This window comes from Epargyreus clarus, unplaced genomic scaffold, assembly GCF_041222505.1.
Source record: "Epargyreus clarus isolate Ecla_fem2 unplaced genomic scaffold, WU_Ecla_fem_2.2 ptg000033l, whole genome shotgun sequence".
NCBI classification, from domain to species: domain Eukaryota; kingdom Metazoa; phylum Arthropoda; class Insecta; order Lepidoptera; family Hesperiidae; genus Epargyreus; species Epargyreus clarus.
In genome coordinates this window covers 6,560,583-6,574,003 of record NW_027332238.1, presented here as the reverse complement: position 1 = coordinate 6,574,003, position 13,421 = coordinate 6,560,583, and the positions used below count along the sequence as shown (strand labels likewise).

Sequence of the window (13,421 nt, the reverse complement as noted above, 5' to 3'; positions counted from 1 at the left end):
ATTATCACTATTATTGGGGAATTGTCCAAATATATCAATAAGGAATTGAATCGCTGATCTTTTGATAAGAATTGTGTTATCTAGCGTCGTTCTATACAAACAAGCAGTGTGTTCTATATTTATTTCCAACGGTAAAATAGTTTTCTCTAAAAGAAATCCTAAAAATTGTTTTTCTTTATCAGAATACTGAATATTTAGTTGTCCTATCTCAAATATGAGGATGAAGGCTTTTTCAGCATTGACGTGGGTCTCCCTTGCTACAGCAGCGTTGGAGTAATCGTAACAACGCAGCTGTCGTAAGCACGTAATGAGACTTTCGACTTTCGTCATCACCGATGCAGTGTTCTGGAAAAGAGAATATCTTAAGATTACAGGTGTCGTGTCAGGGTAGAACCCTTCTAGTTCGACTCCGGCAGCACCACCAACACACTTATTTCTATCTAATAACAGTATTGTTAAGCGCTGCCGTGATCTGGTTTCAAAAGTGTGGTAAGGGAGCCATACTTCTCCGAGGCGTTCAGCATAGTCCTCAGGGGTAGCGGCGCATCTGTGGCTGACCTCAGGTAAGATTTTATCCTATCTGGGGTTGATTAGAGAAGTCCATATTCGGCAGTAGCAACTTACCATCAGATGGACTGCATGCTAGTCTGCTACTCCAAAATAAAAAAAAAAATAGTTCTGCCAAAATTTCAAATAACAGTAGATATCTTACTAACTCACCTTTTTTCCGTAAATTCGTTAGGATATCAAAAACTTCGGGAACCAAATCCACTTCAATCTTAAAGTATTACATAATTAAATTTGAAATTACTTACAAATGATTAGATTTCCTTATGAGAATTGCGTCTAGTTCTATATAGCTTTAAATTGCCAATGCAATATTTATTAAAGATTAGCAGTGCTTATCTATAAGGATAACATTATCACTGATCAGTCGTTTACAGATATTCAACTAAAAAGCAGTGATAGCCTAATGGTTACGTATTAAACTCGGCCCCTCAATCGAGGGGTTCGAGGTTCACATCCCAGGCACCTCTGATTTTCCAAAGTTGTGTGTATTAGAAGTTAATTAAACGATTACGACTTAAACGATGAAGGAGTAAACATCGTGAGGTATGTGAAGTCTACTAATATGCACTTGGCCAGCGCGGTGGAGTATGGCCTAATCCTTCTCACTCTAAGAGGAGACCCGTGCCCAGCAGTGAGACAATAATGATTTGATGATGATTCAACTAAAAATGATAGACTTAACACTCCAAAAATTTACAGAAACAGTAGCTACGGAACCCAGTGATAGTCTCATGGAAGTTCACCTCTCTATCTGGGGGTCTGAGGTTCGAATCCCAGGCATACATCTTTGATAAACGCCAACGGATAACATCTTAAAAATGTTATCAAATTTGTATGAAGTCTAGCAATCCACATTTGAGCAACACGCTGGACTACGGTCTAAATCGCTCTATTTAAATACATTTGTATATATAATCTCTTTCCTATCTATAAATAAATCCTATTATTCTATTATTTATTTGTATAAATAATCATTAACGAGGAGCAAACGTGGTCCAATAGTCGTAACTCCAAGCTTTAATTTATATAAAACGCTAAGAAAACTTTGATATCGTGATTTATAAAACGTACAAGTAGCGTCATCTCTTGACGAGTTACGGGAATACGCCACACTTAAAACGAAATAGGGTTGCACCATTGATATACGTAAATAAAAACGTAGATAGGTCACTGCCAAAACAATTGGCGCCTTCTGGTGGCACCCATCGCGAGAAATGCACACTACAAAGGTATAGAGTGCAAGTAGGACAGCACGTCTAAATGAATGCGCGAAAAAGAGAGACATAATTAACCCGTATTTCAACTGCCACTTTTCGAACGTGTACAACCTATCTAAGTTTTTAATAGCGGTACCTATATCAATCTATATTCTATACTCATATTATAAACCTCATAATATATCGTTTGTTTGTTTGTTGGTAAGGGCTAATCTTCTGAAATACTGAACCGATCCTGAAAATTCTTTCAAAATTAGAAAGCTCCACTATTCAGTGTATATTTTATTATGATTAAACAAAAAGCGAGCAAAGCCGCGGGTACTTCTAGTCGTTTATAAATAGTGTTGAATGTTCTACAGATGTCCAACATATACAAAGTGCGTGGAGGAGGTGGCTGAGCAGGAGCCGCGCGAGGAGCCGGTGTCCAGCTCCGTGGAGCATCTGCCCTGGGGCGACAGACATGGTGAACTGGGGATCTTTATAATATAGGAGTAGTTTGAAGGTTGAACCCTTTGCGGTTCGACTCCGCCGGCAACACCGCCATAACAGCAGTGTAGCGCTGCTGTGTTCTAGTTTTTAGTGTGGTAAGAGAAAATAGATAAGTAAAGATTACTCACTCCTAACAAGAAAATGTACCCAGTTTTGAGAATTGAAATAGCTGCGTAAAAAAAGTTTTGCCACGTCTCCGTGCTAAAATGTCCCTAAAATATTTGAAATAATTATTTATTTATTATTTTAATTACGCAGTATTAGTTATTTATTCGTAAATTTTCTCTAAAAATGTTTTTATTTGTCAAGAATTCAAAAAAGAACTTACTAGTAAGCCGTTTGTGGCTTCATTCAATTTCAAGACGGCGAAGTATCTTTACTAATCTATGTAAGGGAGATATACTTTTCCGAGGCGTTCCAGCTTAGTCCTCAGGTAGGATTTTTTTTTTTTCTGGGGTTGCCCGTAGACATTTGTAATCAACCCCAGACAAGACCAGGTTCCCACAGATGCACCGCTACCCTAGAGAACTAAACTAGAACGCCTCGGAAAAGTATGTCTCCCTTACGACACCCTTCAAACCAGAAGCGTAGCAGCGTTTAACTCTGACGTTATGCATAGGCAGAAAAACTTGTAGGTGTGGTACCGCTGGAGTCGAACCACAAAGGGTTCTACCACCTTTACATCTACCTACTGAAGTACCAGCAACCAACTATGCAATTCACTTGGTAAGTGGCTACTGTCACCCATTAACATCAGAGACCAACTCCAAAAGGATCATTTTTAGTTTCTAAGATAAAAGATATATTATATAAATTTTAAAATAATGTTGACATATTTTTCAGATAAATTTAAATCTTTATATATATATTTCTTGTGTGCGTGTGTATGTCACTGAACTCCTCCTAAACGACTGGACTGATTTTGATGAAATTTGTTGTGTGTGTTCAAGAGGACTTGAGAATGGTTTAGATTCACAATTTAGTCCGTGGAAAAAGGTTTTTTTAATTAATTTTTAGTTCGTAAGTAGTTATAGACTCGGAAACTATGTATTTGATCAAGTGATGATCTTTAGCAAAGTTGTTGTCCTAGAGCCCACGAGGATTTGGGAGTTGGTAAGACCAATTTTCGACAGATGGCACCACTGTCATTCCAATGCCAGGTACAAATATTTCCATTTTATGTATGTCACAACGTTAGTTAACGTACTCCTCCGAAACAGTCTTACCGATTTTCACCAAATTTTATATGCGTATTCAGTAGGTCTGAGAATCGGCTACTATTTTTTTTTCATACCCCTAAGTGATAAGGGTTGTTCACCTTAACATTTTTTTATTTATATGGCAACACAACGTTTGCCGGGTCAGCTAGTTTGTTTAGCGTATAACAATACGTTAACAACACGTTTTTGCTGCAATTACATTATACAATGTAATTTAACATGTTCTAATCATTCCAGTGAGCAGTTCGCTGTGTTCCACTTCAACCTCATCCCGAACGGAAGCCTGTTCACCACACCAGCTGGTTTCCACAACACACGCCGGTTCGTAATCTGCTATATAGCCTAGCATGCTAAAAGCTATTTGCTAATGCTATTTGTCGCACTATATTTAGTACGTTATACGCTACATTATAACGGCGATAACGTTTATAATGTTATAACGTCAATGCGCTACGCTATTTTTAGAGTTTATTACGTAGGCGTCGCTATTCTTTGCATTATAATTATTATGCTCTAGACAGACGGACCGCATTTAAACTGCAATCCAACCGCAAATTGCAGTTCAGGTGCAGTTTGAATGCAGTTGACACGACTGCAATAGAACTGCAATCTAATCTAGTAATAAATGAGTAATAATCAGTTAGTTAGACTGCAATTGAGCTGCAATCGGACTGCGCGTTTGGTTTGCAGTTCTGTTGCAGTTTAGCGATCCCTTAGCGATATCCTTAGTGATCACTATTAATGACATTTTTTCGCCATATATTAATATAGTACGGCAACCTATAATAATAGATGGCGATAAAATTAATTCTAGGGGAACGACCGTGTTCCGATGGTCTCGATTTGTATCGAGAAATTTTTGATAGCGTGATTTACAGGTATGTGGTGCCATCTGTTGATAAGTTGCGGGAACTCGCCACAGTAGAATAAAAATAGTTAAATGCTTACGCTGGCATCTGTTATTGAACAAATACAATAGCAAACATTCACTATGTTTGCTATTTTTCCTTCTTCATACTAGTTCTGATCTGGACGACCTGTTTTATCGCAGTGAATCAGTTTTTGCTAGCTTTAAGCGACTATGGCAACTTCCCGCTACTCGCCAGAAGATGGCGCCACGTGTATTTGAATCACGCTATCGAAATTTTCTAAACATGTTGCATGTTTTGTATATACAAATTCTACTTAGACTGTGATTCTCGAAGCACGGCCGCTGTCCGGGCATGACCGAGCCCGACGGGTAATCTCCCTTTGCCAAAACGACAATTCATGTTAAGCTTAGCAATCCAGGGGCCGACCGCCATCTTTTAAAAAATATTATAGTTCAGACAAGTTTTATTTGAAATATTGCATAAACATTTTTTTTTCGTACCACGACCTCCTTAAAACAGTTTTGTTTTCTTCCTGCCGAGTGAAGTCATCGAATGAGTAATTTGTCTATTCCTTATCCAAGAGGAAACGAAATATTGAAACTAATCTCACCTGTTTCGCACCACAGTTTTGATTGTGTTCCGTCATACTTAGTTGAACAAACTTAAACCCTTATTCATTTTTCGCTTATCCATTGTATAAACCAACTGAAATTGTATTTTTTGCTTCAAAAGTTATATTTCCTGCAAAAAAAGGAATTAATAATTTCGACCGACATAATACAAAATTGCATATATAGTAATATTATAAAAACAATCTTACTTTAACGAGGTCGTGGTACGAAGTTTCAATGTATAATTACAATAATATTGTTTTTAACCGACTTTAAAACAGGAGGAAGTTCTGAAGTCGGCGCTCACATTGGGGACGCTGTTAAATATTGGGCGCCGACTACAGAACTATGTACTAAACCAACATTTATTTCAATTATTTTTATACTTTGTTGTAACATAGAAGTGGGTTGTATTTTTTTGTGTTTTTTTTTAAGGATTGTAGTAACTCGAGATGTTTTAAAGCTAGCAACCCTGGTGTTATGTGTCAGGTGCGAGCGGCGGCGCGGCGGGTGGGCGGCGCGGTGCGCTGCAGCTGTGGCAGTTCCTGGTGGCGCTGCTGGCGGAGGGTGCACGCTGCGTGGCCTGGACCGGACGAGGGCTCGAGTTCAAGCTGCACGAACCTGAGGAGGTGGGCAACCTTTGGGATTCGACCCTGGCGACACCACCGCCACATCAATTTCTGCCTCATAACACTAGTGTCAAGCGCTTCTGTGTTCTGGTTTAAAGGGAGACATACTTTTCCGAGGCGTTCCAGCTTAGTACTCAGAGGTTGCAGGGCATCTGTGGGTCCTCAAGGGAATCTGCTTTTTTTCTGGGGTTGATTGCATGGCGGCAGTAATCACTTAATATCAGGCGGACTATATGCGTGGACGTTTGCTACATCTTTGTTATAAAAAAATATCTCACAATTTTGTGTTGTTTGTACCCAACAATAAACAAAAAAGCATAAACAGCATTAAGTTAAGAATATGTGCTAAGAGATTATTATTTGCAGGTGGCCCGCCGTTGGGGAGCTCAAAAGAACCGACCGGCGATGAACTATGACAAGTTATCGCGTTCACTACGATACTACTACGAAAAAGGGATCATGCAAAAGGTCGCAGGTGAGCAGCGTCTCCTTCTTTCTTTTTATTTCTTTTAACGCATTTGTGCAGTATGCACATATCGATTGTAATACTGTACCTAAACGAATAAAAGTTGTCGCTCACTCGCAGCGCTGCGAACTTGTCGTATCATTTACCTTCTTCCCAAACATTTATCTTGGCGCACCTACATACACGCCACGTGCGCCAAAACATTAAATACTATTATTATTATAATTATATTTGCTATTTGATTTTCTCCTTCACTTTTTACCTGCTATTTCTTTTTCTACTTATGTTCCATATATATCTTTTTAATAAGATTTTTTGTTTGCTACTTTCGTTTTTCTTACATATCGTATGTTGTCTACGTTTTATGTGTCTTTGAAAAAATAAGACAATGGATTAAATCTTCACCATTATTTAATCTATTGTTTGTTACTGTTTGCATAATAAATTTCCTTCCCTCTTTCCTTCAGTTTCTATTATATTAATTTAGTCATAGTGACTTTCCCTTTACCTCTGTATTCTAGGTGCTTAAGGGGAGGAGCCGGAAAGGACGGTCCGCCCCGGGCCTCTGATCCTGGGGGCCTCCAAACACAGTTGCTAACATAAGGTCGTCAGAACCTAGCAATCCATGAAATATGTATCACTCACCGTCGCCGAATCACAGGCGAATAATTTTATGACACATTTGTCATATAATTTTGTAAAATCAAATAAACTTTTTACACTTTTGGGGGCCTCCATTCAACTTTCCGCCCCGGGCCTCCGACGTTAGTCCACCACTGTCTGTAACCCACAATTCTATTTCCCCAGGCGAGCGCTACGTGTACAAGTTCGTGTGCGACCCCGAGGCCCTGTTCAGTATGGCGCGCGCCCCGGCGGCGCCGTACGACGTGCTCGCCTCGCTGTACGCGCCCGACGACCCGCGCCGGTACTACGACCACGCTGGACATTATGACGCGTGAGCGACGGTAGGAGTATACTACAGGCTTACCATCTTTTAAAAAACATCATAGTTCAGGAAAATTTTATTTCAATATTGTATCAACATTAATTTTTTTTGTACCACGACCTCCTTAAAACAGTATTGTTTGTGTACTTATTATTTGTACATTTGTGTATAATTCAAACTTATGAACATTGAGTTTCATTTGATAAAACTTTGAAACTGAATAATATGCGTTTCTTCGTTTATTTAATAGCAGTTGTATAAAACTATACGTAGGTACGTACGTAATCTCATAAGTTTACCTTTAATTTTACACTTTAGGATGTGTATTATAGTAACCAGCATTACATTAGTCATTTATATTCCGTTGAACACAATATAGCAAAGTTATTTCCGATTTGGATATAACTTATTAACTAAAAAACTGCTTAATATTACTTAGGTTAATTACTAGAAATTATTATATAATAATGCTATCTCGTTATCAGGCTATTGCGATCGTTTTTTTTTTACATTTGAGCCTAACGATAAAGCAGACGCTACCTGATAGAAAGTAGTCATCGTCGCCTATGAACATTTGCCAGAGGAGGCGCCAGCATCGCCAGCTTTGAAGGTCAGGTCTTTTCGCACCTTTTTTGAAGAGCCCCGTGTCATAGCGCTCCGGGAATACCTCTGGATACATCGTCTTAGCGTGCTGTTGCTATTTATTAGTGATGCTAAGCGCTAGCAATAGATCCGTGAGGATAATCAATTTACCATGTTTCGGGCTCTGTAGTAAAGTAGAAATAAACATTTGTTAATTATTACAACAACCTGTCTCGTACTTAGGATTTAAGAAAATCTTTAGTAAATGTATATGAATACGTAAAATATCTAATTATGATTATTGTGATGTAGGTACGTAAATATTCTAGTCAATATTGCAATCATAGTTTGTAGAATATCATCATAGAATTTAGTATTAAAAATTTAAACTCATCACTTTAAAAACGAAAGTTCCATAAAGATTTTTACGATTTACTATTATGATTAATTATTATAAGACATCTTTAAAAGTCTTATTTACCATATTTTAAGCTTTTAAGGTCATTAAAAGTAGCTTCAAATTATTCATATGAATGAATTCGTGTAATATAATACCGCAAACCGATTTTAGATATAGGTCTGTGTATAATACGGTCTCGTGTTATTATTTTAGAACTTGGCTGACACACTACCGTGTATTTAGATGTATGGAACTCTCTGATACAATTCATGTAAGTTGCCTCACAATATTCTTCACAGATAAGATAATGTGTACTAAGCTATATTACTTAAGAAAATAACATTGTCAGTCATGTATAACATATAATTCTGTTAATAAAATAAATAAATAAGTTCTAAAAATCATGTATCTACTTTTAAAGCTGACCTCTGATAAGAGTAGAAACTTAAAATAAATGAAACTGATCTCTCATTGTATACTAGGAGACAAAAATATTAGGCCCCCAACTAAGGAAACTCATAGAATTGAAAATCATATTTTTTTGTTACTTATTAAATTATTTTTTCGCTCATTTTAATCTCTGTATTATCATAATAAGTATATACGAAGAAATACGTGAGAAAATCAAGATACGAAGACAAAAATACAGTAAAAATAGAGGTGTTCTATTTTATTTCTCTGCTAGCTAGTATTTTAGGATGAGTTACGAATGTGACGTTCCAACTTAGTTGTTAGTAGCAATCTCACAGTAAAGGTAGCAACTCATATCGTATTTAGAGTTAATAATAAATATGTAGGGGCAATGAACACTTGATCAATACTGTATATCTGTTATAGGCAAACTCCGAAGCTCCGGCGCTCCTAGGTTGGACTGGTCAATCCTCAGGTCAGACTGAATGACTTAGTCAAAGCCCAAACAAATGTAAATTTTCGGCCTTTGACTAAACAATTATCGTCAAACCTGGAAGAGACTAATTTGGTCAGGCAAACGTCAAAACACAATTTTATTAAATCGGGGTTGGACGAGTCAAACTCCGATATAGGTATGAAGTGTCTTATCTTCGTATATTTGGAAGCATTTTATCATTTAAGCAGCTTTCAAGTCTTAAGAACTGCTTAACTCTGCCAGTTCTGACACCTGATTGGTCAGCTTACGTGATTTTCACTTTTATATTTGAGATGCTTTGAGAGAATGCCGTGTGGCATTAGGCCCACCTTTTGTACGATGTGCAATAAAGTATAAAATAAATAAATAAATGCTTTGGAATATACGGAGGTTAGTTTGTAAGATTAGGTATAAAAAAATAACATTTTTAAAATTTTGATGTTTATTGTTTTAATAATTTAAAAAAACCTAACCTAACCTAACCTAACCTAACCTAACCTAACCTAACCTCACTCATCTTCAATTTTACACAATTACACGCCCGCACGCTCAATGAACGAACATGAAATGACAAAACAATCGGTCGGAACACCGCGAGAGACATTATGAACCTGTTTAAACATGTTCAGATCAACGTTTGACCGAGTTTTGCAGTCGCTTCTAGGATGGACTAGGCCAAAACCGAAACAGAATAATTTACTTTCGACGTTTGACTGAAAAGTTAGGAGCTCCTGGGTTTGACTAAAAATACTTCAGGCAAAGGGCGAAATTGAAATGTATTTCGGGGATTGCCTGATGGCTTTGGCCAAACCTAGGATAAACCAGTCCTTCCGCGAAGAGACTGTGTATCGGACTTTGACTATAACATATCCATTAAACTTAATTATATTTCATAAATAATAATGTTATACATAAAATTCTCGTGTCACAATGTTAGTTACCGTACTCCTCCGAAACGGCTTTAGCGATTTTCATCAAATTTTATATGCGTATTCAGTAGGTCTGAGAATCGGCTACTACCTATTTTTCATACCCCTAATTGATAAGTTCACCCTTAACATTTTTTTTATTTATATGGCAACACAACGATTGCCGGGTCAACTTGTAATATGTAATAATAACGCCGTGCAATATGCTGTAAGAATTACATAGAATTACAACGAATGTGAAGCAATCTTGTGAATAATAAATAGTTGAATACATTTTGTCTTTTATTTCTGCCATTTAAATTAATAAAACAATTTTTTTTTCATAATTCGTATTGTGTAATTGCATTTTTCGCTACTCGATAACAGATGTCGCTACAGGTATCGTTAGTAAAAAATCCGTTGTTGTTCGACTCCGGCGGACCACCGCCACAGCTATTCCTGCCTAATAACAGCAGTGTTAAGCGCTGCCGTGTTCTGGTTTGAAGAGTAAGGAGTATACAGAGAGTTCTACCACCTACTACCTAAATATCACAACTGTGAACTAACCTGTGCAAGTTGTATGTGCCAAGTGCTAATATTTGCTTAAAACAATCTATTTACGACATTTTTCTTTCTTTTTTTTTATAATGTAAGAGTAGCAGACGAGCATGCAGTCCACCTGATGGTAAGTGGCTACTGCCGCCCATGGACATCTGTAATCAACCCCAGATAAGATAAGATATTCCTACCTGAGGTTGGCCACAGATGCGCCGCTACCCCTGAGGACTAAGCTGGAACGCCTCGGAAAAGTATGTCTCCCTTACCACACCCTTCAAACCGGAACACAGCAGCGCCTAACACTGCTGTTATTAGGTACAAATAGGTGTGGCGGTGGTGCCGCCGGAGTCGAACCACAAAGGGTTCTACCACCTTCAAAAACATATTATCTCAAACGGATTAATTAAATTTTTCAGTACGACCTTAAGGAACATGCCCATACCTACTACGCGACTCATTAAAAAACAAATGCGAATAAAAGAAAATAATACCTCTACTTTAGTAAATCGGTAAAATAGTCTCGGTAACTCCTTTCAGGATTTTTCGCTATTTAATCATTCGAATTTGTCCCTGAAGGCATATTTGAAAAATTCACCCTGCATACACAAGCTCTGAATTGAGACTCATGGGTCATTCCCCAAACATGATCTCTTCAATCATACAAATAAAAACACAAGTAAACATTTAAACCTTTTATTACAACATAATGAGCGATACAAAATAACAAAGTGATAAAATGTACAACATTAATACTTTTTACAACAAAATTGTTACTTTGAGTAACATTTAATACATACAATATTATTTTTTACATTTTTCGTGTAATACATTTTTCTTTATAACTGAGTTTATCATGAAATAACTAAAACCATTCCATTTATATTAGATTCCAAATAGAAAACTGCATTAAAATAGTTTTTTTAACCAAACACCGTGTTTCCCACACTTGCCCAGCAGTGGGACGGTACAAAACTGACCAAACCACAGCTTTAAACTATTATTACAGCTCTATTCGCCTAACAATTTTAAGGAAAAAAATAAAATTAAAAAGCTATTTAAAAAGTAACACTTATACCATTTTAACAAATAACTTTAATTTTAGAAAATTATAGATATCGTCTTCATAATAAAAACATGTAAGATTCTTAAAATCTTTAAAACAAAAAGTAATAATAACAAAATTATCTTAAGTTCTACCGGTCCAGCCGAGCTCGGCTCGCCATCTTGTGAGTAATCGTTACATATTTTAACATATTCAGTTCGCGTTATGATGACGGTAGTAGTAATTTTGGCTGAATATTTTCAAATTCTTTAAAAAATCGATATTTTTAATTTTTTGTTGTTTTTTCACTATTATTTCGTCTTATAATATTCCGTCCATTCGTATACAAATTTACATTATCTATTCATGATTTACCTAACAGCATCTATATTCTTTTCTCATACAAATAAAAGAAAAAATAAAAATTATTTCGTTGCAAAATGATTTTTCAGTGCCAAAAAAACATTGCTTTTACTTCGGTCAGGATTCAAACACTTCGCTTAAAACATTTCCTCTGCCTTGTGATACAATACTTCGCGAGCTACAAATAATAAGAGCGTATAAAAATATTGTTTTTTTTTAGTATATCATTCAGTTCCAAATATGTCGATACATAACCTGAGTCAATTAAGAGTATTGACTCGAAAGTTATGTATTGTCATATTTAATCTGGATTAATTAATGTTTAAGAAAATAATGAAAATTTTAATGTTAAAAGTTTTTTTTTGTCTCCTGAAAAAAAAATATTTTCGGTATACATCCCTATGGTTTGAAGCCACGATATTATTTAAAACAACATTTAGCTTTTTACGAATTGCATAAAAAATAAAAATAATATTTAATAACTTTTTACAACATACTGGCACCAAAATAAGGCTCTATATAGCAAAAGATCAAATTTTATTTACAATAACTTACTTAGATAATCATTTTGCTTTTTCATAGTATTAAGATTCAAAATCCTAGAAATAAAAATAACATAAAAATATATATTTAATAATCGCAAAAAATATAATTACATTTTCCTTCAACCTTGTTGATATTTGAAAAGTTAATAAAAAAAATATTTATAACTAGACTAGAAGCCATATTGCCTGGAAGAATATCGAAATAATATAATTTATAATAACATAAGTGATATAAGCATAGCATATTAAAAAGTAAAATATATAAAAAAATAGAAACAAACTTTTTGTAACGGTATTTTCGTAATCATTACAAAAATCCCTTTCATTTGATACCCATATAAGGGGGTATAAAAAAAAAATTGGCTGTAATGATCCGCCATATTAGATTTACTATGACGTCACTATCATACATTGTAATCAAAACATTGTAACTGACAATTTGTAAGTGCCGCCGTTGGCCTATACAAAATAAATATATTTCATTTAAAACAAAATTGTGCAAAATTTCAGCTCAATCTGTTTTAACTTGTTTTAAATTCAGAATCTAAGAAAAAATCTAAGAAAGAATTTTAAATAAAAACTTTTAAAAATCGCCAAAAAGTCGTTAGTTTTGATATGAAGCCCTCTAATGTCAATTCTCTATAGTTGATTTTCAAAGTTCCTTTAGAATTACAATGACGTGAATATTAAAAAATACACGTAGAATAGATAACCTCTTACCTTCAGGAAGTCTGTTACAAAATAAAATTGACTTAAGTAAAAAATAACTTACAAACAAACATTGATGATAGGCGAGTAAATATTATTAATTATTATTATTGTCTTATTGTACAAAGTAAACCATCTGCACATAGCACTCATATTTGCACTTACGTCATTGTATTTCTTATAGATGGGCCATTACAAACGTGCGAACTGAGTCATAACGTCAAAGGAATGAGACAATGTTAAACAACTCGTTATCGATTAAGCGATGCAGCTCAACGCAGGGAGCTATAAACGATGCGGTCGTGACTAATTATATTAATTAAAGTTCAATAACATTTAATGTATTGTTTGTTTGTTTTAAAAGCAGGTTATATAAATACATCCTAAAAAATATTTCGCAATAGTTCCT

At 35.6% G+C, this 13,421-nt stretch overlaps 1 protein-coding gene across 1 annotated transcript; it reads left to right on the top strand.

The window, feature by feature from the left end:
* Positions 1 to 214: 214 nt before the first annotated feature.
* LOC140755387 (uncharacterized) lies at positions 215 to 7,386 on the top strand. Its single transcript, XM_073090582.1, has 6 exons — positions 215 to 243; positions 2,147 to 2,250; positions 3,734 to 3,821; positions 5,476 to 5,608; positions 5,975 to 6,083; positions 6,882 to 7,386. The coding sequence occupies exons 1-6, from the start codon at positions 215 to 217 to the stop codon at positions 7,031 to 7,033; spliced, it is 615 nt and encodes a 204-aa protein (XP_072946683.1). The 3' UTR covers positions 7,034 to 7,386.
* Positions 7,387 to 13,421: the final 6,035 nt, after the last annotated feature.

Coding starts and splice junctions, on each gene's coding strand:
- LOC140755387 (XM_073090582.1), top strand. CDS start 215: ATGAGGATGAAGGCTTTTTCAGCATTGAC. Junction 244..2,146: donor AAGGCTTTTTCAGCATTGAC/GTGGGTCTCCCT, acceptor AATGTTCTACAG/ATGTCCAACATATACAAAGT. Junction 2,251..3,733: donor GCCCTGGGGCGACAGACATG/GTGAACTGGGGA, acceptor TAATCATTCCAG/TGAGCAGTTCGCTGTGTTCC.